The sequence below is a fragment of the Vigna radiata genome, chromosome 8 (genome assembly GCF_000741045.1).
Source record: "Vigna radiata var. radiata cultivar VC1973A chromosome 8, Vradiata_ver6, whole genome shotgun sequence".
NCBI classification, from domain to species: Eukaryota; Viridiplantae; Streptophyta; class Magnoliopsida; order Fabales; family Fabaceae; genus Vigna; species Vigna radiata.
The window spans coordinates 8,798,943-8,826,206 of record NC_028358.1 but is presented as its reverse complement, the minus strand read 5'-3'; the positions used below and the strand labels follow the sequence as shown (position 1 = coordinate 8,826,206).

The 27,264-nt window shown below is 33.4% G+C and overlaps 4 protein-coding genes across 4 annotated transcripts; 3 read left to right on the top strand and 1 right to left on the bottom strand.

Moving 5' to 3' along the window:
• The first annotated feature begins 1,495 nt into the window (after positions 1 to 1,495).
• LOC106771097 (GDSL esterase/lipase CPRD49) lies at positions 1,496 to 4,843 on the top strand. Its single transcript, XM_014656998.2, has 6 exons — positions 1,496 to 1,750; positions 3,161 to 3,238; positions 3,548 to 3,688; positions 3,827 to 3,900; positions 4,175 to 4,324; positions 4,486 to 4,843. Exons 1-6 carry the CDS (start codon positions 1,640 to 1,642, stop codon positions 4,697 to 4,699), a joined length of 768 nt encoding a protein of 255 aa, XP_014512484.1. The 5' UTR covers positions 1,496 to 1,639; the 3' UTR covers positions 4,700 to 4,843.
• Positions 4,844 to 5,102: 259 nt separating this feature from the next.
• LOC106771380 (GDSL esterase/lipase CPRD49) lies at positions 5,103 to 21,012 on the top strand. The gene is made up of 6 exons (XM_014657351.2): positions 5,103 to 5,511; positions 19,127 to 19,204; positions 19,841 to 19,981; positions 20,075 to 20,148; positions 20,233 to 20,382; positions 20,632 to 21,012. The coding sequence occupies exons 1-6, from the start codon at positions 5,404 to 5,406 to the stop codon at positions 20,843 to 20,845; spliced, it is 765 nt and encodes a 254-aa protein (XP_014512837.1). The 5' UTR covers positions 5,103 to 5,403; the 3' UTR covers positions 20,846 to 21,012.
• LOC106769996 (23.6 kDa heat shock protein, mitochondrial-like) lies at positions 5,408 to 7,465 on the top strand. The gene is made up of 2 exons (XM_022785048.1): positions 5,408 to 5,511; positions 6,187 to 7,465. Exon 2 carries the CDS (start codon positions 6,192 to 6,194, stop codon positions 6,750 to 6,752), a length of 561 nt encoding a protein of 186 aa, XP_022640769.1. The 5' UTR covers positions 5,408 to 5,511; positions 6,187 to 6,191; the 3' UTR covers positions 6,753 to 7,465.
• Positions 21,013 to 25,081: 4,069 nt separating the features above from the next.
• Positions 25,082 to 27,056, bottom strand: LOC106771652 (GDSL esterase/lipase CPRD49-like). The gene is given in 6 exon segments (XM_022785065.1): positions 25,082 to 25,305; positions 25,395 to 25,521; positions 25,587 to 25,700; positions 25,791 to 25,931; positions 26,737 to 26,814; positions 26,947 to 27,056. Coding segments are annotated over 6 exon segments (783 nt in total). The 5' UTR covers positions 27,055 to 27,056; the 3' UTR covers positions 25,082 to 25,090.
• Between the last annotated feature and the right edge of the window lie 208 nt (positions 27,057 to 27,264).

Here is a 27,264-nt window from a genome sequence, read left to right as displayed (position 1 = left end):
TTTATAATAATAAATATTAAGTTTAGCATAAAGAGGTTAGATATTAAATATTGTACGGTACCATTATCTATAATGTTGTGTTTACTTAAATATAAATTACTGTTAACGAGTATTTGAGAGCGACGAATTGAAGTGAAATCCGTATTCGTTTTAAAGGAATTGCGCATGATTGATTTGCAGTGAATATGGAGACTTTTTCTATCACCTACTAATGTGGTGAGATTTGGAGAGATAGAGGGCATAAAGTCTTATTTGCCCTCTGATTATTCTATAATTCCAAGCATGCTACAGCGCCCTAGAGGGGTCATCGTGATGCATAGAGTTTCAAATGAGTTTCCCATGATTCATCCAGTATTCCGAGAGTCCATCTTACAGTGACAAATGTTGGAAACGAGAGGAGAAGGGTCAAAAGTTACAGGTTGTGTGCGTGTTGGAGAAGGTAAGGACTCTGTTCGGAAGAGAGTCAGTTCGTGTGGTTGTGGAGGGAATGAGAGTGAGACGTTTTGATGAGAGTGGGAAAGGGATTTTGAAACTTGAAGAAGGGAAGGATTGGTGAGAGAGAAGACGTGGTAGGAGGAGAAGAGAGGGAGAAGAGGAGTGGGTGATGTGTATGAATGAACCAAAAAACAAGAGTACCTTGGGAATGGAATTTTTCAATTGCAGAGACTAGGAGATGAGTTGCTATGTGTAGCTCTTCCCTCATAACACATGAACATGGTTTTTTGTTATGTTGACAGCAAGATTATTATTACATTGTTGTTACTGTAAATAAAGTAAAAATATTATTACATTATTAGTATTTTAATTATTATAAGAATTAAACATGATGTAAAAAATACAACGTTAACAAAGTAGAATTAAAGTTCAACTTTAATATGCTGTCTTATAAAAATAATTATTAAATTTTTTTTTACAATTCTTTTATCGTGATTAAAAGTAATTATTTTTATTTATTAAATTACAATTTTTTACATTTTAAAAATTAATTTTAATAATTAATGTTAATTTTTTACTTTTTATAAACATTTTTACAATTAAATATAACATCAAAATTTATCATTTTATATTACTTTAATAACTAGGAGTATTTTGATAATTTTTAATTTTTACTCATTAAATAATTTCTTTTTATATTTCACATCAATCCAATCTTATACTAATTTTCACAACTTTTACTTCTAAATTCACTTTCAATTACCTTCAAATCTACTCAAATAAACACAAAAAAAATTATCCTCAAATCCCCTCAAATTGACTCAATCACTTTCCTCTAATCGCTTTCTTAATCCAAGTAATCACATCCTAAATGTCCATTTAGTATATACTGTGGATTATCATACATGTATCCACTATACATTTGTTTTTTTGTCTTTTAATCATATTCCCATTTAAGATCGTACGATTATGACCCGATTTTTTAGCGGGTCAGTATCCGGTTAGGCAAGGCACCCGTCACTTGTGATTAGTGCATAAAATGCAGCGTCATTTGAATCATGGCTCTTTAATCAGGGTGTTACGGAACCTCCCAACCATTCAATGCTTTGACTCAACAAGAACCAACACGTTCAATCAATATAAATCTGATTCTTGGGGTTCGGATCTGCTCCAATTTCATCCAAGACGGAGAAAATAAGAAGAGATGGTTGGACCAGCAAGACCCTTGTTCGTACTCTTTGGTTCTTCCATTGTTCAGCTCAGCTATTCCCAGCAAGGTTGGGGCGCTATTCTTGCTCATTTGTATGCTCGTAAGGTATGTGTGCATGTACCTTTCAGTATAGTGCTTTCTGTGAGGAAGTCAAACTGTGAAAGACTGTGACTTTAGACTTGTGATGCGTGACTATGAATTGTTAAGTTGTGAAGTTCTTCCACGTAACTGATTTAACCAAGAGGGTACAACAAATGAGTCCGTTTGAGTATCAAAATTAAGGCTACCTTATTAAATACCCTTTTTTCTTTACTCCAACAACAAGCCTTTAAAGATTAAATCTTTGAGAGCATATCAGAAGAACGGACACTATCTCAGACATGTAAGTCTAATAATGTACTAAGTAATGGGGATGTGTAAACAAAGTTGTTCTTGGTCTTGGATAACTTTTAGATACTCGTGACATGATTTTGGGTGTGTTTTGCATTGCAACTGAGCTCACGCCGAACTCTTGTTTGTGCATTGGAAAGTGTATAACTTTTGATAAAGGTTAAGGTTATTCTATTCTAGCAAATTTAGAGTTTAGGATTTAATGTTTAGAGTTTTAATAGATCACTGGGTGAAGGTTGGGTATTCTGTTTTTGTTCTTGCTTCAGTTTTTATTTGATCAGACGAGCATGGACATGAGCAAATGAATTCAGTGCTGCCACATTTTCAGGCACTCAATACATTTATTTATAATATTAGGATGAGGAATGGATGGCTGACATTTCAGATGTATGTTTTTTAAGTGAACTGAGCCGAAATCTTCATGTGGCAGTTCTGAAAACTTTCAATTAATGAGTTGAAAGTGGATGCAGAGAATCTGGATCCGAGGAACTGGTTTGTTTAGAGTACGGTTCTCATGCATTTTCCCTGCGGATGAATAATTTTCTGTGTCTATTATGATTTTCCGTGAAGTTGGATGGATGAGCTGTTTTTGTTATTTCTGAGTACCGGATGAGACTATGTTGAGAATTGCTTATTTTGGTCGGCATGTCCTTGGATAAACAAAAAGGGGTAGTGTTTTATTTATGAGACCAAAATCGAAAGCATTGTGATTGGTTCTTATTTGGGCAAAGAAAAGTGTGATTTTCCTAAAAAAGTTGTGATGTGAAAATATTCCATATTCTTTTAATGTCAAGAAATGTTAAAATGAATAGGTGAACCTAAATTGTTGATGGATAATTTGCTGCCAGTAAATCACCATATTGAAAATTTTTTATGGAAGTGGTGGTCATACTCTACTCACCACCCACCAATCACTTATTGTTTCAGTGCAAGGCCTTGGTATTAATAGAATAAGATCCAACTACAGACCAAAAAGACTATATCAAATAGAGTAGCATGAGATCACAGCGTATAAAATGTCTTAATTTGTTTAAACTTCAGCCAGTAATTGAATGAAATAATTGCTTTTATTTTATATGACTTGGATTGTCAATGAGTTTAACTTTACACCTTGATATGACATAGGCGGATGTAATTCTGCGAGGATACTCTGGCTGGAACTCAAGGCGTGCTGTGCAAGTTCTGGATGAAATTTTCCCAAAGGTACCTCTTCTTTCTTCATCTTCAACTTGAATATTTTGTGCTTCCATCACCAATGTTAAAAAAAACTAATTATTCTATTGTGATCATTGAGAAACAAATGGCACTTTTGGAAATGGAGAGTGGTACAGAATGATGTGAAAAATCTTGGCACAAGATATCCTCATATTGTCTTCTGAATGAATCTTGTCACATGTCAGGAAGATTGTTCTGAATTTTACAATACGTAATCTACTAAAATGAACTACTCAATGATCAGAATTTATAGCGTTTTTTTTCTAAGGTTCTGATCTGCCATCTTCTTTAACATAGAATGCCACCGAGCAACCATCATTGGTTATTGTTTACTTTGGTGGTAATGATTCTCTTCTTCCTCATCCAAGTGGCCGTGGTCAACATGTACCTCTCCAAGAATACATAGAAAATATGAGAAAGATAGGTAGCCATCTGAAGGTAAAAACAACACATATCTCATTTCTTATTACTACATGAAAGAAACCCTTCACCCTTCAAGTATTTTTTACAGAATCCCCATCTTTTTACCTTTTAGTTATTACTGCCATGTTTGACACAAATCCTTGTGATTGCCAGAGCCTTTCGAAGAAGACTCGCATCATATTTCTCACTGCACCTCCGGTCAATGAGGCACACCTTACTGGAAACAGGTTTTGATTTCGATCTAACTGCTATTTCATTTTTACAAATTCACAAAAGTTGAAAGGCAGAGAACTACATGCTGGTGATTTCTTCACTGAGGTCAAGACTGATTATATCATGACAAATATAGCCATATTAAGGGTAGCCAAAGAATTGGTCCATAGAAGTAATGAACTAGATTTCATATGTATAAACATTCTTATTTCCTTTTATTTTTCTTTATTTTTTAGAATTTATATCTAAATTAGACTGTGATGAGAAAAACTCTGGACTTTAAACCAGTGTGCTACCGGGGCAGAAATTAAGGACAAACGAATCTTGTAGAATATACTCAGAAGCATGTTTGGAGCTGTGCCGTGAGATGAATATCAATGCCATTAATCTGTGGTCTTTACTCCAGAACAGGGATGACTGGAGACATGTTTACTTCACGTAAGTATGCATTCTTGGTTAGTCACATGCTTCTTAAATTGAGAAAAGTTGAAATCTTCCTATGATTCATTGTGTTGAGTAGTTCATAGTGACATGCAGCTTAATTTAGAAGATTCAAATCTTGTTATCCTTCATTTTTCTTTTTGAGTGGTGTTTGATAGGGAGGATGGAATTCATCTTTCTGCTGAGGGGAGCCATGTGGTTGTAAAAGAGATATTGAAGGTGATCAAAGAAGCAGAATGGGAACCAAGCCTGCAATGGAGGTCAATGCCAACTGAATATGGAGAAGATTCACCTTATGATCCAATTGGCCCTGATGGAAACAATGTGAATGTCTCCAACTATACCTTCCTTGAAACTATGCAATGGGAATAGAGTTCTCTGCCCCAGTTCTTAGAATCCTTGAAGCAATAATCACAGAATAACAGAAAATAAGAACCACATGTCTGCATCATTTATTACTGGATTTTTCTCACCTTGAGTAGAATGAAATGGTGACTATATATGCACTTTGATTGAGCCAATTGCCATAGCAATTCTAGGACATTAAAAGAAAAACCCTTCTAGGTAAATGAATTCTAGGACATTAAACTAGGTCGATTATTTAAATCTATGTAACGTGTTTCACGATATGTCCAGATTTTAATCTTTTTAAAAGTTTGTTATAAACAACTACAAAGGTTAAATTATCTACACAATCATTTATTATAATCGATGATAATCAAAATCAATCTTATTGTTTATTGAAAACTTGTTTGAAGATAATTAATTTTATTCATTTAAAAAAACACTTGTGAAGTTAAGAAAATCAGAAATTGCACATTTTCGAAAACAAAAGTTTAAAAATAGTGTAGCTACTCCTTTTTAAAATCTTCTGATGATTGATCTTTATTTAGATCTGAGCTGGCTCCCATTGATCGTGACTGCTACTTCCGATGTGATTTTGACTTTGATGATTTTTTTTAATATAAAAACCTAACACGTGGGTAACTACAGCGTGCATATATATCTGAGCAACATTGTATTTGTTTGTTTTTTGTGGTTGAGAAAGAGAAAGAGAAAGAGAAAGAAAAAGAAAGATGGTTGGACCGTCGAGACCACAGTTTGTGTTGTTTGGATCTTCCATTGTTCAGGATAGCTATTATGAAGGTTGGGGAGCTACTCTTTCTCATGTCTATGCTCGTAAGGTATATATTTCCTTTTTCTTCTCTTCCTCTTCAAATTAATGTTCTGGTTTCTTTTGGTGAGAGAAAGATCATTTGACTTTCATCAGTGTTCACTTCGTTTATCATACTCTTAGATAGAACTTTGTGTTTGATTCCTTCAAAAAAGATCACTAAATATTTATGCATCATAATAATGATTATCCAAGATGCAGATAATATAACTAAAACTCTTTACATTATGTTGACTTATAATATGAGTTTTTACTTAGCATAATGACTTTAAATATTATGTTTAATCATTCAAGAAGTCTCTATTTTTGCGTGAAATTTCAATTTTGTCTTTTTCTTTCAAAAAATCTCAATTGATTTCCAAATTTATGAAAATTGAAACAATTGCATCCTTTCCATTAGATTGTCTCTAAAGGCGTTAGTGGAAATTAGACATGGCACGTTGTAGTCAGTTTGTTAACTGACGTGACTGGCCAACTAAACCACGTGGATAATTTAATTTTTTAAATAAAAAGAAAATTTTATTTTATCGAATTAGGAATTGGGATTCTTCTGAGTTCTTCTAGGGTTCTTCCAAAGATTGATAGAGATATACACAGATCTCTTCTTCTTTGATAGAAATATCGCCTACTGTCTCATTCATTTCACTGAACAGAGAATCTCTCAATCGAAGCTACCTTTTTGCAGTCTCAATGGTGTCCTCTCTCATTGCAAAGCGTTTCTTCTCCTCTTCTCTCCTCTCCAAGTCTATCATTCATCCTACCGCTTCATCCTCTCGCTCTTTCAACACCAACGCCATGCGCAACTACGACGACCAGAACGACGATGTTGAACGTCGCTCAGAATTCTCTTCCCCTCGTATCGCGTGTCGTGACGATATCTTCTTAGACGTGCTGGATCCATTTTTCCCTACTCGGAGTTTGAGCCGGGTTCTTAACATGATGGATCAGTTCATGGACAATTCGTTCCTCTCGACGCCTCGTGGTATCGGAGCTGGAGCCGGAGTTCGTCGTGGATGGAACATGAGAGAGACAGAAGATGCTCTGCTTCTCCGCGTGGACATGCCTGGACTTGGCCAAGAAGAAGAGATTTGTGTATATCTCTATCAAAGATCAAGTCATTTCACAAATTGGGTATCAATTTGGGAATTTATTGATGTTGGTTATAGGAATTTGGGTGCCAAGAGGACATGCTTTTTTGTGGGATTTTTGACGGGCAGGGGTCATGGGGTCACTTTGTGGCCAAGAGAGTAAGAGAGTCAATGCCACCATCTTTGCTATGCAACTGGCAGGAGACACTCTTACTTGAAGACCTGTGCTGCCATTGATCGAGAACTAAAGCATAATCGCAAGATAGATTCATTTTTCAATAGAACAATTGCCCTGTCCATTGTTAGACAGGTAAAGATAATACAAAAAGCTTGTCAGAATGAACCAAGCTTAAACAAAGAAACTCAAATGATATTGGTTTCGTTGTTTAATTAGAATTAGAATTTCACCCCCCAATAAGCTGCCAAGTCAATTTGCAAAATGAATCTAGTGACCTCACTCACAGAACATTATCCTGATCTATGATGGGCAGGGTGAATTAATTGTAATTGCAAACATTCTCGTGCAATTTTAGCCACAACATCAGATGATGGAAGTTTGGTAGCAGTTCAGTTGACAATAGATTTCAAGCGTAGTTTACCTTGTAAGTGTGTTTCGGTGCATGATTGTAATTAGTCTAGAATGAGTAATTTTTGTGTAAACTAAAAAATGTGGTTACATGGAACTGTTGCAGAGGAACAATAGCAATTCTGGTTTATAACTTTCATTTTCTTTTTATTTAAAAAATTGAATTATGTGCCAGCCACGTCAGTTAACAAACTGATTACCGCATGTCACGTTCAATTCCCACTAACATCGTTAGAGACAATTTAACGGAAATGATCCAAATATTTCAATTTTTATAAATTTGAGACCTAATTGAGATTTTTTGAAAGAAGGGAACGAAATTGAGATTTTACGCGAAAATAGAAACTTCGTGAGTGATTAAACCTAAATATTAAACTTGAGTGGTGTATGTACAAGCATAATAAACTTTACATGGATTATTATATATTTATATCAATAGTCAATTTTTGTTACATAGACTAAAATTAATCATTTATCTTTTTGAGAAATAAAAATTGTGAATTATTTTTAATGGACAATATTCAATTAAACTAGTTTATTACTCAATCTTCACAAAAAAATAGAGCTGTCAAAACGGGTAACCCGACTCGACCCGGCCCGGCCCACCACGGGTTGGTCACTTAGTGAGCCAATCCAACCCGGCTCATTTATTAGCGAGCTAGAAAAACTTGAACTCGGCCCAACCCACCACAGGTTGGTGGGTAAACGGGTTGGCTCACTAGCCCATTTAATTACTTTTTTTTAAATAAAAAAAATACAAACTTTTTGTAATTTAAATTTAACCAATTTTCACTCCCAAAAAATTATATTAAAGACAATTCAAAATAATAATAAAAAGTACAATATAATCCAAATGTCATTCAAAAACAAACACAAAAAACATACAAATAAGTTTCTTATATTCATCATTTTTTGTTCTTGTTCTAACCCTTGACTCTTGTTCTTGTTGTCTCCAAATTCACTAATAAAGAATTTCCTAATATCAGAACAATTCCGACAATCAATAAAAAAATATTAGTCAAAAAAAAGAGAACAAGTACTCAACAACATCAACAAAAAATTAATATTTTAATCTTTAAAATAATTTCCCAAATTCAAAGATATCAAAAAGAGCTTGTTCAAATAATGTATACTCAAATTATTTAAATAAAATGAACAAAATCTGATACAAGCATGTCAAAACATGAAAAAATCATTCCATGTCTTTAAATCCCCCAGAACAAAAAAAAATTCGCAAACCCCTATTTTTGTCATTATACGGTTTTTGAAAAAAAAAAAAAAGAGAAGTGAGAAAATAAAAATGTGGAGAAAAGAGAAGAAAAAAGAAAGGGTGTTTTACCTGCTCCTTGAAGAATTTTGAAGAATTTCAAATGAGAGCAAGTACGGTGAGAGTGATTTGTGATAGCAGGTTACTTTTTTGGTATACACAGTGAGTGAAGAAAATATTTTATTTTTTAGGGTTTCATGAATAAAATAATAAATTAAAAAAATAAAATTAGGTAGGTGGGTTGGTGGGCCAACCCGGCTCACCACGGGTTCAACCCGTATGAGTCGAGTCTAAACGAGCCAGGTTGAAATCTGACCCGCATATAAGTGGGTTGTATTTTTCAAACCCAACCCGATCCGAACCCGTGACGGACCGAATTGGCTCACGGGTTGTGACCCATTTTGACGGTTCTAAAAAAAATATTCAAAATTCTCTCATGTAATATTACTAAAATTTCATCAAGAAATTCTAGATCATAAAAAACTTTTTCATGATACATAATTATTAAAATCTAGTATATACTCAAAACAAGTTATTGAGTTGTGATATGCGTACTCAAACTAACTTTTATTTTTTTTATAGTAATACTTTTATTCTTTTTATTACTTAATGTAAAATTTTGATGGATACCAATTTAAGAATAATACTAAATATGTTAAAACACGATAGTTGGAATCTTGTCTTTCTATTGAATAATTGGGTTCCAATATAAACAAAGATGATATCATCAATATCTCACATAATACTCCGAGAATCCCTCTATCAGAGCCCTTACTTTTCCTTATAGCATAATCAAATATATACTTTTCAAATTACATATCTCATTATGTTAGAAAAAACAAAGATAAATATGGCAATAATATATATCACATATTATATTACAATATCTTAATATTGATTGTATTACTCTGTCTTTTGATGAAAATTGTTTTCTCTATCATAACATATATTGGTGAGACTTCTATTAGACTAAAATGTATTTTTATGACTTGAAAATGGTTTTAAGCTTTATTATTTTTAAATTAGTCCTTATTTTTATTAAAATACAAACGTTTTATCTCTTGTTGATACACTTATGCTATTGAACAATGACAATCAAAAGTTTGACATACAGCATAATTTGATTGCGTTACGAACCAAGTTTGTCGAAAAAAAAAACAAATAAATTTGAAAATATTAATTAAGAAAAGAAAAATATAGAAGCCAAAAACAAAATAACTAAATCTATGCGAATAATAATACGTTTAAATCTTTTGTTTTATTGGAGTTTTAAGAGACAAACTTAGGCATTTACATCACACCCACAAGATCAACAGTGCACGAAAACTCATTGCAAAAAAAAAATAAAATCTGTTTTTATATGAGAAGGGTTATAACAAATTAAAAGTTATAGTACAAATATCATAATACTCTTTTTCAATGTTAAAAGCATTCTCAAAATTTCCAATATTCATGTTTTTGTGATGAAATATTGAAAATGTTAGTACAATTATTTTAAGATTGAAAAAAAGTAAATAACTTGCTTCATTTCTTATGGCGAGAGTGGTGACTGAACTTAATCAACATAGGATCTTAGTATAAGCATTCTCATTAATCTGCAAATTGAAACTTTTACTTTTCTTTAACAATTTTTTTTCTCAAGCTTATGATACTCATTATTGTCCGAGTAGTTAATATAAATAAATATATATATATATATATATATATATATATATATATATATATATATATATATATATCAAACAACACTTATTTATGTAATAGATAATGATAGATTTAATTATGACTTCCCTTATAAAACAAACCAAATTATATTAACTACTTATTTCTCATTTATTTATTTCTAAAGAAACTTTAACCGAGTTTCTTCATTGATTTATCTATTTACTACAGAGATTATTTTCACTTATGCGGTCAATTTTGTAAACTAACAAAATTTTGACTAAATAAATTAATTAATTATGAATTTCATATTTAGAACAACATAAGACATCATATTTAAACAAGTCATGTTCATAATTTCTCATCTAAATTGTAACATCCTAATAAATATATAACAAAAGCTATAATTTATTCTAGGTGGTAACATAAATAATAAAGGAGAACAGTGATGAATAAGCATACAGATCGATGAGAAATATGGAATATCATATAGAATATAAACTTTTTACAAGAGTTGAATGTACACAAAAAAGAGACTGAACGGTCAAGGGTTCAATAAGACCGAACGGTGTACAAGATACTTAGCCAAACGGTTTTACAAAAACACTAAGCCGAACGGCTATATACACAAGATAATAATTAAAAACCTAAACTAAGGACCAGACGGTCCTGCACTGCTCTCAGGTACAACATCTACGGGCTGATCGGTCTGCAAGACGTCCTCCAATGAATCTTCAATCTCCAATGATCGGAGGAGAGGAGATGTTAGAATTCTAGAGAGAAGTTGGTAAGGTGTAGAGAGAAGGAGGAGAAAATGGAGGTTCTGGGAAATAAGCCTTAGGAAGAAGAAAGGTTGCAATGCAAAAAGTGGTGTCAAGTTTAAAATCCCACTTTAAATACGACCACCAAAATGGACGTTCGGTCCACCCTTTCTGCCACATGGCTTCCACTATCTGGAAATCCACATTCCCTTTGTAGCCACACGTCTACCGAGGGCGGGGAATTAAATGCACTGCAAGGTTTTGTCTCCCACCATCATGGGGAATTTGGAAGGGTTTTTGACAAGTGTACCCCACTAAAGAGGGTATTAAATGGGGTGTGACATTCCCCCCAACAAATAAAAAACTTTCGTCCTCGAAAATTAGGACATACCCGAGAATAGGTGGGAATAAGACTCCTTCATGACTTCATCACGTTCCCAAGTAGCATCACTCGTTCGGTCATCTCAGATGATCTCGAGGAACGTTGTGGCTTTACCGAACGGTCGCCTGCATATATATTAATCAACTCTGACCGGTTGCATCTCGACCGAACAGTCTCCTTTGAGTTGAACGTCGTCGGCTTCCAGCACGTGAGACTGATCGGCAATGTACTTTCGGAGTTGCGAGACGTGGAAAATCGGATGAAGGTTGGACAATTGAGGCGGTAAGGCTAGCTCGTAAGCGACCGGTCCTACGCGCCTTAGGATTTGGTAAGGACCGAGGAATCTGGGGGACAACTTCTTTGGCCGAACGACTCTTCTAACACCAGTCGTTCAGTTTAGCCTGAGAAAAACATGCTCTCCTTCAGCAAACTCCAAGGGCTTCCTTCTTTTGTCGGCATATGACTTCTGTCGGCTTTGAGACGACTTCAATCTTTCCTGAATCAGCTTCACCTTCTCGGGCTTCTGTTGAATAATTTCTGGTCCAGTTAATATGGCTTCTCCTTCTTGGAACCAACAAAGTGGTGTTCGACATTTTCTTCCATAGAGAGCTTCATAGGGTGCCATTCCGATGCTAGAGTGAAAGTTATTGTTTTACGTGAACTCGGCTAAGGGTAAGACTTCATCCCAAACTCCTAAGTGATCTAGGACGCTTGTCCTTAATAAGTCTTCTAGAATCTGGATGGTTCTCTCAAATTGACCGTCCGTTTGTAGGTGGTAGGCTAAGCTCATTTGAAGCTTGCTTCCCATTTCTTGTTGAAGTGCTTGCCAAAACTGAGAGGTGAACCTTGGGTCTCGGTCTGACACTATACCGAACGGTACTCCATGCAGTCGAACGATCTCTTTGATGTACAATTGAGTTAACTTGGACATTGGCATCTTCAAATTAATAGGAAGGAAGTGTGCACTCTTTGTAAGCCGATCAACTATGACCAAAATAGCATCATGGTTCCTGACCGTTCAGGGTAAGTGGGTCACGAAATCCATAGTTATGTTGTCCCACTTCCATTCAGGAATCTCTAGAGGTTGTAGCTGACCGCTCGGTTTCTGATGTTCTACCTTGGCTCGTTGGTAGGTTAAACATGAAGACATAAACCAAGCGACATCACTCTTCATTCCCAGCCACCAGAAAGCTTTCTTGAGGTCTTGATACATCTTAGTCATACATGGGTGTATGCTAAGACGACTTCGATGTCCCTCCTCAAGAATCAACCTCTTCAACTCATCGTCATTAGGAACACATGTCCTCCCTCTATACCTCAAGAGACCATCCGTCCCTGAGTTGAAATCTTCCCCATGTAGAGAACCGATCGGTTTTCTCATCTCTTGCAACTCTTCATCAACCAACTGCTTCTCTTTGATTCGGTCAATGAAATTACTAGATAATCTGAGGTTGCAGCACTTGATACCGTTCGGTTCCAACTCACAATGAATTCCCAAGTCTCGAAAACTCTCCACTAAGTTCAATTCTTGGACCATCATAGATGTCATGTGGACGGTCTTCCTACTCAAGGCGTCAGCAACCACATTAGCTTTTCCTGGATGGTATTGAAGTTCAAAATCGTAGTCTTTCAAAAACTACATCCACCTTCTTTGCCTCATATTCAACTCCTTTTGATCAAACAAATACTTGAGGCTCTTATTGTCACTGAACACTTGAAACCGAGAACCATATAGGTAATGCCTCCATATCTTAAGTGCAAACACCATGGTTGCCAACTCTAGGTCATGTGTTGAGTAATTCTTCTCGTGTACCTTCAATTGGCGAGAGGCATAGGCTACCACCTTCCCTTTTTGCATCAACACACAACCTAAACCTTGGTAGGAGGCATCACAAAAGACCTCGAACGGTCTGCTGACGTCCGGTATCACCAGTACTGGAGCGCTCGTTAGTTTCTGCTTCAACTCCTGAAAGCTTGACTCAAACCGATCGGTCCAGACGAACGGTTGGTCTTTCCTGGTCAATTGGGTCAACGACGCTACTATCCTTGAAAATCCTTCAATAAACCTCTTATAGTAGCCGGCCAGCCCAACAAAGCTCCTCACTTTCGCGACCGCACGGGGTGTTTCCCATTGTAAGACCACTCAGACCTTACTTGGGTCTACTGCAATCCCTCCAGTCGAGATGACATGTCCTAAAAATTGGACTTCCTCCATCCAAAATTCACACTTGGATAGTTTAGCATAAAGTTACTTCTCTCTTAACACACCGAGCACTATCCTTAAGTGTTCTTCATGTTATCCTTGGCTCTTGGAGTAAACAAGGATATCATCGATGAAAACCACCACAAACTTGTCTAGAAACGGTCTGCAAATCCGGTTCATGTAGTCCATGAAGATTGCAGGAGCATTAGTAACACCGAACGACATTACTACATACTCGTAGTGGCCATACCGAGACCGAAAAGTTGTCTTCTGGACATCTCCTTCTTTGACCAAAATCTGATGATACCCTGACCTTAAGTCAATCATAGAGAAGATTGTCGCTCCATATAGCTGATCCAGCAAGTCATCTATTCTCGGCAATGGGTACTTGTTCTTGATGGTCAGCTTGTTCAATTACCGATAGTCTATACATAGCCGAGAGCTACCATCCTTTTTCTTGACCAACAGAACTGGAGCTCCCCAAGGTTATGCGCTCGGCCTAATGAATTTCTTCTCCAACAGCTCCTCAATTTGCTTTTTCAACTCGGCTAGTTCTACTGGAGCCATCTGGTAGGGTGCTATCGATACTGGACCTGCTCCCGAGATCAAGTCAATGGAGAACTCAACCTCTCTCGGTGGGGGTAGGCCTGGTACCTCTTCTAGAAAGACGTCCAGGAATTCATCTATGACCGAACGGTCTCCCACTAAATGGCCTCCTTCACTCATGTCCATATCAGTCAAGATGAGGAAGCACATGGCGCCTTCGAAGAGATCTTCTCGGATTTGACCAAGCGTTAGGGTTAGTTTCTTCTCTTATCTTGGGAAAATCAACTTCTTCTTCCCGCAATCAATAAGGATGTGATTGGAGGTCAACCAATCCATTTCTAGAATTACTTCTAAGTCTCGAAGGGGTAAGCATATAAGGTTCACCCTAAATTTGTACCCTTCTACCTCAATAGGGCATCTAACGCACACGGTAGATGTCCTCACCTCTCCAGCTGCTGGGGTTGACCCCACCAAATCAAGTTGCATCTCTCTCTCGGCCAAACCTAGCTTATCAACACATGCCTTCAAGATGAAGGAATGTGTTGCCCCCGAATCAAACAACATACAACAGGGCATTCCATACAACAAGCAAGTGCTGATGATGAGATTACCTACGTTGGACGCTTCAGCTCCTGTGATTGCATATACTCTGCCTACTGCCTGTGCTCGGCCACCTCCTAGTTGAAACCTTCCAGCGTTCGGTGGTCTCACGAATGCTCGAATTCCCAAGTTACAGTCTTTCTCCCAATGCCCATTCTTGTTGCACCGAACGCAGAACCTTGCATTCCCTTGCTTGGGGCATTCATTCCTGTAATGGGGTCCTCCGCATATGTAGCAGCTCATTGTCCCCTATTGACCGATCGATCTAGCATAGTTAATAGGCCGAACGGCCAAAGCAGAAGGACTCGAAGATGTCATAGGCCGAGAGTAAGGAGTCGTTCTGGGGTCAAGGTTGTTCCTTGAGAATGCAGGTCCTTTAGAACTCTATTGTTGCTTCTTACGCCGCTCGGCGTCCATCAGGCAGGAAACTTCTGGATACAATGGCTGGCAATGACCGGTTTCAGATCTTCTCTTAATCCATTTTCAAATTTCCGGCATTGCCACTCTTCATCCATCCTCATTGCATAGAACCTCATCAAGTGTTTGAACCTATTAGCGTACTCGGTCACGGTCATTCCTCCTTGAACCAATTGGAGGAACTCTACTTCTTTAGCGAACCGAACGCTATTAGGAAAATACTCCTCATAGAACTTCTTCTTAAGTACTTCCCATGTGATAGGGGCATGTTCATCCTCCAGCAACATCTTTGTACTCCCCCACCAATGGTCGGCCTCTCCAGTCGGCAAATATTCTGTAAATGTCAGTCGATTTTCATCTACGCACCTCTTGGCATAATAAATTCTTTCCATGTCACGAAGCCAATGGTCGGCCTCGTCTGCACTACAATTCCCATCGAACTTGGCCGGTCGGTGCTGAAGAAAACTCTCCAAACTCCACTCGGTGTGGGAGTTAGAGGAAGAACCGAACGGTCTGCCAGATTGCATCCCGCTCGTCATTAATTCTACCATCTGCCTTTGTGTTGCTTCAGCCGAGACCTTGGCTGCCTCTAAGTGTTGTAGAGTGATAGTGTTTTGTTGTGCCAGAGTGGCATTCTGTTGAGTCAGATTAGCATTTTGTTGCTGGAGTGCTGCTAGGACTGACTCCAACAGGTTGTTGTTGTTGTTGGACGTATCCCGATCGGTAGGTTGTGGGGGTGGTCTTGGAGCCATCTTATGTTTCCAACAGAAAGAAAGATCCATTAGTTTATAAGAGATCAGAATGTTCTGACCGAACGGTAGAGTACACAACACAAACATGGCATACTTATAACCTACAGGCACGCTAAGGATAAAACTGCTCTGATACCATTAATGTAACATCCCAATAAATATATAATAAAAGCTATAATTTATTCTAGAAGTTAACATAAATAATAAAGGAGAACAGTGGTGAATAAGCATACAGATGGATGAAAAATATGGAATATCATATAGAATTTAAAACTTTTTACAAGAGTTGAATGTACACACAAAAGAGACCGAACGGTCTAGGGTTCAATAAGACCGAACGGTATACAAGATACTTAGCCGAACGGTTTTACAAAAACATTAAGCCGAACCACTATATACACAAGATAATAATTAAAAACCTAAACTAAGGACCGGACGGTCCTGCACTACTCTCAGGTACAACATCTACGGGCTGATCGGTCTGCAGGATGTCCTCTAATGAATCTTCAATCACACCTTCTGCTCACACCCAAAGGATGATCATCGCAGTGAAGAGAACGAAAACCGAACGGCAAAATACCGAACGACAATGTAGGCAAAGACAGACAAGATAAGGGTAAGCTTATGTAAATTTAATTAATCATTTCCATCATACATATAGACATAAAAACCTAATAGTACAACAACATCATGTTCATACAATCATCATACATGCATAACTATGTAAACCGAACGTTCAAACTATCATAACCGACCACTTAGACCCTGTCCAGACTGTATGAACCATGTAGCTCGACGTCCCTAGCACCCGGTGTCGTGTAATAGCTGGCGTAACTCATTAGCTGCCACCCGAGGTTAGTCCTACAACGATCATCTGGTCTTATGACCGTGGACCTCCTGTCATTCCCACGCATGAATAACCTTTCTCTACATGAGAAAGCTTCATCACGGAATATCATGATCAGGACGACAGCAGAGTCTGACCATGTTCATACTTTACCAACCATCATCAACCATGAGACATTCCTCCCTTGGAATTCTCTTACTTAACCAAATCAACCAATTACACACCATCACATTCATCACAATATAACACTATTAAATGAGTGACCGAACGATCTAACACTGTGAAGGGAAAATGGAGTATCAAGGAAGACTGTAGTATATGACCGAACGGGCCATCACTGAAAGGTAATGGAGTACCAAAGAAAACTTCAATTGGTGACCGAACGATCTAACAATGAGGAGGATCGAGTACTTTTCAAAGCCAAGCAAAACTTTTAATTGACTTATGACGATGACCGCACGCTCAATAACTGAATAAAACTTGAATAAGACCGAGTACTTATATTATTCAAACGGAACGTTTTTGGAGTGCAAGAGTTCTCTTCAATAGGCTGAGTGTCAGTACGAGACCGAACACTCTTTGGGAAACTAGTGTCAGTATAAGACCGAGCACTTTCACAGATACATAATATTATAAACCGAATACTTTGAGGTTAGGTGTCGGTGTAAGACCGAGCACTTAAATTAACTGAAGGCTAGTCTATGACTGAGCACTTCAAGATCAAGTACTTGGTGTAAGACCGAGTACTTTTAAATCATAGCAATATTAGTTTATGAGTAAGCATTTCATAAGACCGAACACTAGATCTATGACCGAGTGTTTTACATGACCGAACGTTCTTTGGATTAGTGATAATAATATGAAATCGAATGCTTTATAAGTTAAGTGTCAATCTAAGACTGAGCACTTGTATGACCGAACACTCAGTTTATGACTGAACGTTCTTAAACATACTATATATACTAAAACTGAAAGGGAAAAGACTCCCTTGACTTATTAAATAACAGATTAGACAAAATAGTTAACAAACAATCATGAGCATCACAAGACCGATCGTTCAAGACCGAACGGTTTAAGGGATGACAGAACGGTCCTAATGACCTTCGATCACAGGTTCCAGAATTTCTTCTAAGTTTACTACATCTACTCTAAGTTCCTAACCAATATCAAATAATTCATGCAGCAACATACAACATTTAATCATACCATTAAAATCATCAAACATACATGCATTAAATCGTACATCCAATCATACAAAGAAATCATAATTAAATATTATAAGCTTCCCTTACCTCTAATTCCAACTAATACTTCTAAGGTCTTGGGCAACAACTACTTCTATGATTTTCAAGGTCCAAGGTTGGTTCAGAACGGAAATCTGATCGGTGCAAATTGAAGAGCTTGACACCGGGAGCAATTAATCTGAAAGGGAGTATGTGATCGGAGGAGAGGAGATGTTAGAATTCTAGAGAGAAGTTGGTAAGGTGTAGAGAGAAGGAGGAGAAAATGAAGGCTCTGGAAAATAAGCTTGAGAAAGAAGAAAGGTTGCAATGCAGAAAGTGGTGCCAAGTTTAAAATCTCACTTTAAATATAGCCGCCAAAATGGTCGTTTGGTCCATTCCCTTTCTCCACATGGCTTTCACTATCTGATAATTCACATTCCCTTTGTAGTCATACGTCTACCGAGGGCGTAGAATTAAATGCACTGCAAGGTTTTGTCTCCCACCATCATGGGAAATTTGGAAAGGTTGTTGACAAGTGTATTCCACTAAAGAGGGTATTAAATGGGGTGTGACATAAATCATGTCATGAAAAGTCTTTTATATATATATATATATATATATATATATATATATATATATATAAACTGTTTTTAATGTTTTTTACTTATTAATTGTTGAAAGTGTCAACATTTGACAAGAGATCTTATAGAATTTATTTTTAACATGTACTTTAATCAAAATATATTAGTATTTTTTACAATTTAACATTTAAAAATAGAAGTTTCTAAACTACAATAACTTTTTACACATTCTTTCAAAATCGTAATTTAACACTCAATTATATACAACCATTATACCATATGAGAAAACAAGTACATTATGACGTAAAAAAATAGACTAAGAAAAAATCATTTCATAAAAATCAATTACAATTAGCATTCAATTCCATCAAACATTAAGTTAACAATAACACATAAAACACCAATATTTGATGGTTTGAAACAAAAACGTAACTCAAAAGACATTATTAAATTTAAGAAAGAAATCAGAGCTTCTTCACAAAATAAAATAAAGAGTCGGGCTTAAAATTACAATTTGTTATTTTTTATAATTCTTAAAAGTTTACTTATTTTTATAAATTGGAAAAGTTGCTTAAGAATGATTGAAAACCCTTAAATTTATGAGAACGATAATTGAATTAATTTACACTCATAAATGCATTTTGAGAACTAATACTAATACATTGTGATTGATAATTTAATTTATGCATCGTACGACGTACATAACAAAGGCTGATATAGTTTTGAGAGGATATGCTGCATGGAATTCAAGGCGTGCTTTGGAGGTTTTGGATATAATTTTTCCCAAGGTATGTCAATAATCTGAGTGCCAAATTCCTGTATTTTTCCACATCCATTTTTTTGTATGAAAAGTTTGAATAAATGAACCTCAACATATAAATGTTAAAGGTAAGATGAACTTGAAATGTTGCACACGTAATATCTTGAACAGAACTTATCATTAATAATTAAAAAAATGGTGTAAATTATAGTGGTTATTTTTTTTATTACAATACTTTAAATTACAACAGTTTACACTTAAGATGGTTTCGAAAACCACCATACGTATTAGTAATTAAGTACATTACCATTACCATTACCATTAAACATACTATTCGGTAATCATAATTTACAAAATGTCTTTTATTAATGTAAATTCATTTTCTATGTCTATTTGAAAATATTTTCAAAATTTAATGAAACATCACTTATTAAATTTATTTGTAAATTAATTATTCTCTTTATTTTAATAAAATAATGCATTTATTGAGAGAATGATTAATTTTAGTAAAATTATATTAAAAAGAATTATTATTCAAAATATCACTAAAACAACTTTAAATTGTCATCTGGGTAAGATATTTCAACATTTAACTCTGAAAAATGTGACTATTATAAGATTCTAAATTACATAACATTGGTATTACCATGATTTTTTAACAAAGGATGCGAAAGAACAACCATCGTTGGTGATTGTGTATTTTGGTGGAAATGATTCTACTATACCGAATCCAAATGGTATTGGTCCTCATGTCCCGCTAGATGAATACAAGGAAAATATGAGAAAGATTGGTATGCATGTGAAGGTAAGCATTCTTTGTTAATTTTTATCATCAAGTTCTTAATGCACAAAACTAGGTTTTCTTTATTATATTGATAAGTTTGATGATCATTCGCAGAACCTTTCTGACAAGACTCGCACAATATTTCTTACCACTCCTCCCATCAACGAGGCACAAATCCTTTATAACATGTAATAAATTTTTTATTTATTATATTTCTTTTAGAATTGTGACATGATCTTAGAAGGATGAATAAATTGTTGGAGTGAAATCAGTGATCCACAGGGGCAGCTACAGAGGACAAACGAAGCTTGTAGAATATATGCAGAAGCATGTATGGAGGTGTGTCATGAGATGAATGTCAAAGGCATTGATCTGTGGTCTGCTTTTCAGAAAGTCGATAACTGGAAAGATGTTTGCTTCCTGTGAGTATATAAATATATGTTGGATAATGATATTTAGACAATATTTTCCTAACAATATTTGAACATTATCTACATGTTATTCTGTGATTGTGAAGTAATTTTGGACCAATCACAGAATGACACGTAAATAATATTTAAATGTTATAAAAAAAATGTTGTCTAAGTATCATTAGACATGCATGTTTCATTTTATGTGCTCCCAATTGAAAAGATTGAATATTTGTATCAATTTCTATGGTTATTTCTCAGTGATGGAATTCATTTGACAAATGAGGGAAGCAAGATTGTAACAAAAGAGATAATGAATGTGCTTAAAGAAGCAGAGTGGGAACCTAGTCTTTATTGGAAGTCAATGCCAAGTGAATTTGGAGAAGATTCACCTTATGATGTTGTTCAACCTGATGGAAAGACAACTTATAATATGTCTAACATTATCTACCCTAATAATGACCTATGGGACTAGACTCAAGAACATGTTGCATTTCACAATATGCCATCAATAGTCACCAAATCGCGAGTTTCAATGTTAGCTCTTATGAAAAATTACATTCTTTCTTCTTGTACTTTTCAATATAATTAACGTGTAATAATGATTTGACCTTGATTCCAACATGTAACTTTACTAGGTCAAGTGGGTTTAATGATGTTTTTTTTTTTTGGTATTAATTTTTCATCTTTCTTTTCATTAAAGTTGTTTTTATATCATTCGTTTGGATCAAGTTTGTTCGTTCTATCTCCGTTTTGGTAAACATCAAATAGATGTGGTGCATACTTTTTTTAATAAATTATAAGACAAAGCTATTCTTTTTTTTAACCAAAACTAAAATAAAAATTAAATTTAAAGAGTAAAGTGTACATATTTTGTTCTTTGATTAACAAATACAATAATATTATAATTTAAATATTTTATTTTTTAATTAAATAATAAAAGATTAAATATATTTGTAGTTCCCAAATTTGAACGTAAAATTGGAATTCTTCTTTATCCCAAACTTTAATATATTTTTTATGTTTCAGTTTGACATTTAAGTTGAATATGTCAAACCACCTAAACAATTTAAATATCATCTCAAGTATTGTTTCACATCTTAAAAAAATTTAATGCAGTTAAATGATAAAAATTACATTTATTTATTTTTAAAGTTTGAGAATCAAATATATGAAATTTTGAAACACTGAACAAATTTCAATTTTGCATAAAAAGTTAATTAGATATTAAAATTATATTTAACCCAATAATAAATATCCTAATTTATTTTATTAGAAATATTAGTTAATTCTAAAAAATATTTACAAATATTTATATATATATATATATATATATATATATATATATAATTATTTATTTATAAAAATTTAAAAAAAAATTAATGAGTTGCCTTGCTAATCTACTCAAGAGGAACATACGACTATTCTTAGTCTCTTCGAACCCATTCTTTATAAGCCAATGATAAAGCGAACTAATATATTTTGTCACTCTTAATTTTAAATTTTTGTAATTTTGTAGAGGTTTTTTTTTTTTTTATTTCACTTAAAAATTGAAGTGTATAATATATTTTTAACTTATTAAATTTGATTCATTTACTTGTTTATTTATTTTCTTCTTAATGTTTGTGAATAAATTTATCAATTATAAACAACAATTATTTGACATTAAATAAAGAAAAGATAGGTTTCGTTAAGTCCTTAATCCAAGTATTTTTGGGTTGTAAATTTTTTTACTGTACAATGATCCGGTTAATTTAGAATAAGAATATTTAGTGAATTAGTCAGGTCGAGTAATATAAATCTAGCAGTCACTTTAAACAAAAATGTAATTATATTAAGAATGATTATATTAAATCAAAGTATTATCATTATCAATTACCAGTTATAATGTAATTAAGTATTTAAAACTCATTAAGAAATCTATATAAATAAATGTATCGTGATAGGTGAGTTATATTTAATATATTTATTGTTATATTGACAATTTTTTACTAACTTTAACATCAAAATATCTTTTATTGATAACATCGTGATACAATCAAACAAAGTAAAAAAACGAATGATGACCTGTGCAAAAATTGATCGAATGGAATTTCGAAAATTATTAACCTTCATCCCATAAATCGAAATAATTATAATATAAAAAATTAAATAAATTCCTCTCTGTTTTCTTAAAAGTAGACATAGAAAGATTTCCTCTTTTATAATAAAAAATCTGAGGAAACTTCTCTTTTCTTTCATTATAAGAAAAAGCTGAGTTTCCCATGTCATGAAAATACATACCAATCTGGTTATTACATATAGGGAAAAGAGAAATTGATAAATGTTGACTCATGAAAAAAATTACTTATACATAGTGACATAAGAAAGCCCAATCCATAAATAACATTATTTAATTTGAGTAAAACAAGAATTAAAAATAATTAAATTATAGATATTAATAGAGTCACTATTGTTATTTAATTTATGATAACAAAAAATAATAAAAACATTATTATTATATTTATAAAACTAGATATAAATAATGTTTACAATTTTATTGTAAATAATTTTTATTTATTACAGATAATTTTTTATATTATTTTAATTTATGAAAATATTAAGTTTAAAAAAATAGTTAGATAAAAAATATTAAATTTAAAAAAACCATAAAAATAAAATTGATAAAATTTTATAAATCCAAATAAAATAGCTTTGATTATGAAAAACCATAACAATGAATTCATACTAATTATCCGAAGAGGTGCTAAAGAATCCTAATTCCTCAAAACACTAAAGGAATTTCCATTTCCGTTCAACCTTCTCTGCAAGCTGTGAATTTGATTGATAGTGAATCTAAAATTGGGATCGGATCGATGCTATTTTCCATTTTGTAGGATTCTTTAAGAAATAAAAAGTCTAAGTTAATTTGGGTGAGGGATGAGTGTACTATTTAATTTCAAATTTTTAGTGGAATAATTATATTTAAATGATTGGTTTGAATAAGATTTATGGTGATTGATTTTATTGGGTTTGAGAATTAAAGAGACTTAAAATATGATTTTTAGTTGTATAAATTATTTTGAATAGTCTAATGTTTCTTAATGCAACTGGAGTTAAAGTCTGAATTGTAATTTTGAAAAAGAGAGAAATGACTAAGGTGTAAATAGAGAAAATTTTTAGGTTTCTCTACAATTTTGGAAAATTAAGAAAGACATAAATGAAATTTAAGAGACAATGTAGTTGATATTTTAAAGATAATTAATTATATATAGAAATATCAACAAAAATGATCTTCTAAATATTTTTATAATTATCTAAATCTTTTAATTATTTGGAAGGTATTATCAACAAAATATTTAGAGCCGGAGAGGCAAAAATTACAATTCATTCATTCACTCATACTCCTCCACTGGGAAGCAATCATTCATCACTCCTCTCACTTTTATTTTACCATTAGACATTAGACAAGTTTATTGATTCACTAATTAGATGAAACTTACATTACACACCTAGATGAGTATATTCATTCACTAATTAAATAGGTATAGTGAAAAATATTAAGGAGGTCTAGAAATGCGCATTAAATGACTTTGTCTATATATTTATTTGATGAGTATAGCAAAAAATATTAGAGAAATCATTTTATGCATTGATATGCACTAAAAATACACCTTATAGGTATGCCCACACACTAATTAGACAAGTCTTAGTACACACATTAGACAAATTTAGATCAATCAATTCATACACATGCTAAATGAGTCTATTCATACACATATTAGATGACTTTATTAATACACATTAGGTGACTTTATCCCTTATTTAATGAAATAAATCTTACAATATATATTAGACAAATTTTTTCGTGGTGTACTGATTAAACAAGTATAAACATTAGTTGAGTGTGTTATCAATGCACTAATTAGACAATCTAACCATACACATTATACACTGATTTGTATTTTTAGAGTCTACTTATATATTTTTACACATATCCCTTATATTTTTAAAAAGACTTCTCGATATTTTTACAGCTGTTTTAAAGAGAATTCTTTATACTAATTTATTTTTAATATTTTTGCAAAGTCTACTAATTTTTTAGGTTAATTATATTCAAAACTTAATTATAAATTTTAAAGTATTTATTATTTATTCCTCAACTTCTAAACTTTTTAATAAAACAACAAACAAATACCAACGAGTACATAAACACGAATTTAAAACTAATTTATTCAAAAAAAAAAAAATCACCACGTCTAGTTTATGTATACCAAAATGGAGATAGGAAGAAAGAACTTGATCCATATAAATGATATAAAAACAACTTGAATGAAAAGAAAGATGAATAGTTGATACCAACAAAACCATCACAAAACATACTTAATAAAGTTACATGTTGAAATCAAGGTAATCACTATTACCCGTTTATTATTGAAAATTGCAATAACAAAGATTGTCTTATTTCAAGAAACAACATTGAAGTCCGTGATTTGGTGAGTGTTGCTGAGTATACTGTGAATTGCAACACGCCTTGAATAATGATATTTAAACAATATTTTTTTAACAATATTTGAACATCATCTATATATCATTATGTAATTGGTCCAAAATTACTTCACAATCAATAATAATAATAATCATAAACACCATCATGGACCAATAACATAATGACATTTAAATAATATTAAAATGTTGTCAAAAAAATATTGTCTAAGTATCATTATCAGTGTTTAAAAGCCTAGTCCCATTGGTCATTGTCAGGAAAGATAAGGTTAGACATATTAAAAGTTGTCTTTCCATCAGGTTGAACAACATCATAAGGTGAATCTTCTCCAAATTCACTTGGCATTGCCTTCCAATAAAGACTAGGTTCCCAATTTGCTTCTTTAAGTACATCCAATATCTCTTTTGATACAATCTTACTTCCCACATTTGTCAAATGAATTCCATCACAGAGAAATAACCATAGAAATTGATACAAATATTAAACCTTTTCAATTGGGAGCACATGAAATGAAAACATATATTTATATATACTTACATGAAGCAAACATCTTGCCAGTTATCGATTTTTTGAATAGCAGACCACAGATCAATGCCCTTGATATTCATCTCACCACACACCTCCATGCATGCTTCTGCATATATTCTACAAGCTTCGTTTGTCCTCTCTTCTTGCCCCTGTACACTAATTTCACTCCAACAATTTATTCATCCTTTTAAGATCATGTCACAATTCTAAAAGAAATATAATAAAAATAACCAATTTATTACATGTTGTGAAGGATTTGTGCCTCATTGATGGGAGGAGTGGTAAGAAATATTGTGCGAGTCTTGTCCGAAAGGTTCTGAGAATCATTATCAAACTTATCAATATAATAAAGAAAACCTAGTTTTGTGCATTAAGAACTTGATAAACATTAACAAAGAATGTTTACCTTCACATGCGTAGCAATCTTTCTCATATTTTCCTTGTATTCATCTAGAGGAACATGAGGACCAATGCCATTTGGATTCGGTATAGTAGAATCATTTCCACCCAAGTACACAATCACCAACGATGGTTGTTCTTTGGCATCCTTTTGTTAAAAAATCACGGTAATACAAATGTTATGTAATTAGAAATCCTATGGTAGTCACATTTTGCAGAGTTAAATGTTGAAACATCTTACCCAGATGACAACAATTCAAAGTTTTATTTTATTAAAATAAATAGGGTTAAATATGTTTTTAGTCCCCATACTTTGGGGTCATTTTGGTTTTAGTCCCTCTTTCAAACTATGGTACAATTTAGTCCTTCAACTTTAGAAAACTCTGGTTTTATTCCTTTTTACCAATTTTTTTAAACTTTATTTGCTGTTTCAAACGCGTTTCTCAGTTAATATTGAAGCAAAAATGTGTCAAACAGTGCCAACAATCCAAATGCTACAATGAAACGTGCTTGAAACAAAAAATAAAATTAAAAAAATTTGGTAAAAAGGATTAAAACCAAAGTTTTGTAAAGTTGAAGGACTAAATTGTATCATAATTTGAAAGAGGGACTAAAACCAAAATCGCTCCAAAGTATAGGGACTAAAAACATATTTAACCCAAATAAATATAATAATTAATTTTGCGAATAAATTAAAAAAATAAAGGTCCAATTAAATTTGAAAATATTTTAAAATAGATTCAAGATATCATGGTGCAACATTTCAAGCTCATCTTACCTTTAACGTTTATATTTTGAGGTACATTTATTTAAACTTTTCATTTAAAAAAACGGATAGAGGAATTTCACATTTATTTATGAAGTACGCTAAGAAAATTGATTTGAAAAAAGTTGAAAATCTTTTTGAACACAAGAATTTAGCACTCAGATTACGAACATATATATATATATACCTTGGGAAAAATTGTATCCAAAACCTCCAAAGCACGCCTTGAATTCCAAGCAGCATATCCTCTCAAGATTATATCAGCCTTTGTCATGCACAAATTAAATTATATAATGTATTATTAGTTCTCAAAATGCATATATATAAGTGTAAATTCATTAAATTATATTGTTATCATAAATGTAAGTTTTTCAATAATTCTGATGCTTCATAATACCTTACGAGCATAGACATGAGAAAGAGTAGCTCCCCAACCTTCATAATAGCTATACTGAACAATGGAAGATCCAAACAACACAAACTGTGGTCTCGACGGTCCTACCATCTTTCTTTCTCTTTCGCTTTCTCAACTACAAACACAAACACAAAAACCAAACCAATTTCTTTCGCAATTTATGCACGTCGTACTTACCCACGTTTTCGGTTTTTATATTATATTTATATACAAAATTTCATCCAAAACCAAAACCATGTTGGTTATGAATGGGAGCCAGCTCAGATTTAAATAAATATCCATTACTACAGTTACCATATA